The 1,948-nt window shown below is 48.9% G+C and overlaps 1 protein-coding gene across 1 annotated transcript in view; it reads right to left on the reverse strand.

The window, feature by feature from the left end:
- The window catches only part of limd2 (LIM domain containing 2), a 70,889-nt gene extending 69,689 nt beyond the window's left edge, over nucleotides 1-1,200 (reverse strand). Inside the window, exon 1 of the mRNA XM_043675369.1 lies at nucleotides 1,008-1,200. Coding sequence (XP_043531304.1) covers nucleotides 1,008-1,010 — 3 coding nt within the window. The 5' untranslated portion in view covers nucleotides 1,011-1,200. The remainder of the gene's footprint in view (nucleotides 1-1,007) is intronic.
- Nucleotides 1,201-1,948: the final 748 nt, after the last annotated feature.

Here is a 1,948-nt window from a genome sequence, read left to right on the forward strand (position 1 = left end):
TATTCACCCCCCCCCCCCTCCTCCAACATCATTACAGTGTCGTTACAGGATATTCACCCCCTCTCCAAACATCGTTACAGAGTATCGTTACAGGGTATTCTCTGCAGGGTTGTGTTCCCCCACCCCCCACACACAACTGTTTGCTGACACAGCTGCCTGTAGCTCTGGTCAGTCTGGACAACTCCTCTTCGGAGATCAGGAGCTTGTGTTGACCAAGAGGCCAGGGGCACAGCAGGAGAGGGCAAGAGGTTCAAGGGGGAAGAGGACAAAGGGAAGAGAGCAAGGGAAAGAGGGCAAGGGGTTCATGGGGAGAGGGAGAGTGCAAGGGGTTCGGGGGAGAGGGCAAAGGGGAGAGAGCAAGGTGAAGAGGGCAACGGATTCAGGGGAGAAGGAGAGGGGCTCAATGGGAGTGAAGATTAGTGTGGTGCTGGAAAAGCACAGCAGGTCAGGCAACATCCGGGGAGCAGGAGGTTCGATGGTGAAGAGGTTGAATGGGAAGGGGCAGGGGAGCAGGGTCTGGACCTGTCTTTCTGCTCTGTCTGATGGTTGTGGTTCCAGGATCGCTCTGTGTATCAGTTGCATTAATGGGAGCCCCTTTAACATCTCTAACACCGACAGGAAACAGCACCAACACATTAGTGCACCTCCCCCCACATCAGTAAAACTGGAGCTAACGGTGAAAACCAGGGGGGAATAATCCGGTGATAGGAAACCACATGCAAGCGGCTGAGCCCAGAAGCCATGTCCGCCTCTGAATGAAGGAAGGGACAAGTGTTTCCAGCGGAGACAATGGGAGAGCGAATCCTCTGAGCTGTCTCATTCCTGTCAAACCCATCCTGCAGATCCGACCTCACTGAGCTATGAACGCTGTTAATCTTTTCAGGATTCATTTAATTGACAAATGGATAATGCAAAATTCCCTTCCTGTCGCCGAAAAACAAAACAAAACAATGTCTCCTGCCTCGGAACCAAACGGTGGGATGAATTGAACACACGCAAACACTCACCATAGAATGTATTTTCTCAGTCCCTCCTTCGAGCAGGACTGGCTGCAGATGGCCGTTAGCTGGAGGTTGGACTTGGGGCTGTGATGTGCAGAGCTGCAGAACCTTTCTGTATGTCACCGAGTAAAACTCAGTTCTCACCAGCAGGATGTGCCCACTGATTGGCTCACATCGTCCAATTCCTTTCTCAGTTTGACTGCTGTGTATCGTGGTGCGTGAATATTAGGGAACCACATCTGTTTCTTGAGTGCAGGGCTCACAATCTGTTCCTAATTCCCCACTTCCTTAGAGCTGTCTTCTCCTGTTACACCCCAACCCCCAGGTTAAACAGTGACTCCATCCTTTCCCACCGACCAGATTCCCCATCGACTCTACTAGGGTAGTCAATGCTGATGTTGACCTGGACTCTCCAAGTTAACGTCCAGGACACTGAAGCCGTAAATGTACCAACAAATAGGAGTCCACTTCTTTCTTTGAATATATTTGTTGATTAAACATATCCCGGAGCTAGGTAAAGCGATGTTGGATTGGCCTGGATGGTTTGAGGTGGGAGATCGGTGAAAATAGGTCCAACAGCTGGATGATCAATAGAAGGCACTTTGTGCTCTTTTGGGGACACAAAAAGTTTTCAGAAGCTCAGAAAGTGTTTGTTTCTTTTTACATTTCCAACATGTCGGTAATGTAGGGAAGTGGATAGTCAGAATATTTTTCTCAGGGTTGAAATGTCAGATACTGGATGGGGGGGGGATTAAAGTGAGGTGAAAGTTTAAAGATATGCAAGATAAGTTTTTAATAGAGAGAGTGGTAGATGCCTGGAATGCATTGCCAGGGGAAGTGGTGGAAGCAGATATGACTGCAATATTGAAGAAGCAGTTAGACAGAGACATGAACAGGCAGGAAGTAGAGAAATATAGCCCATGTACAGGCAGATGGGATTAGTTTAG

The sequence above is a fragment of the Chiloscyllium plagiosum genome, chromosome 33 (genome assembly GCF_004010195.1).
Source record: "Chiloscyllium plagiosum isolate BGI_BamShark_2017 chromosome 33, ASM401019v2, whole genome shotgun sequence".
Taxonomy (NCBI): Eukaryota; Metazoa; Chordata; class Chondrichthyes; order Orectolobiformes; family Hemiscylliidae; genus Chiloscyllium; species Chiloscyllium plagiosum.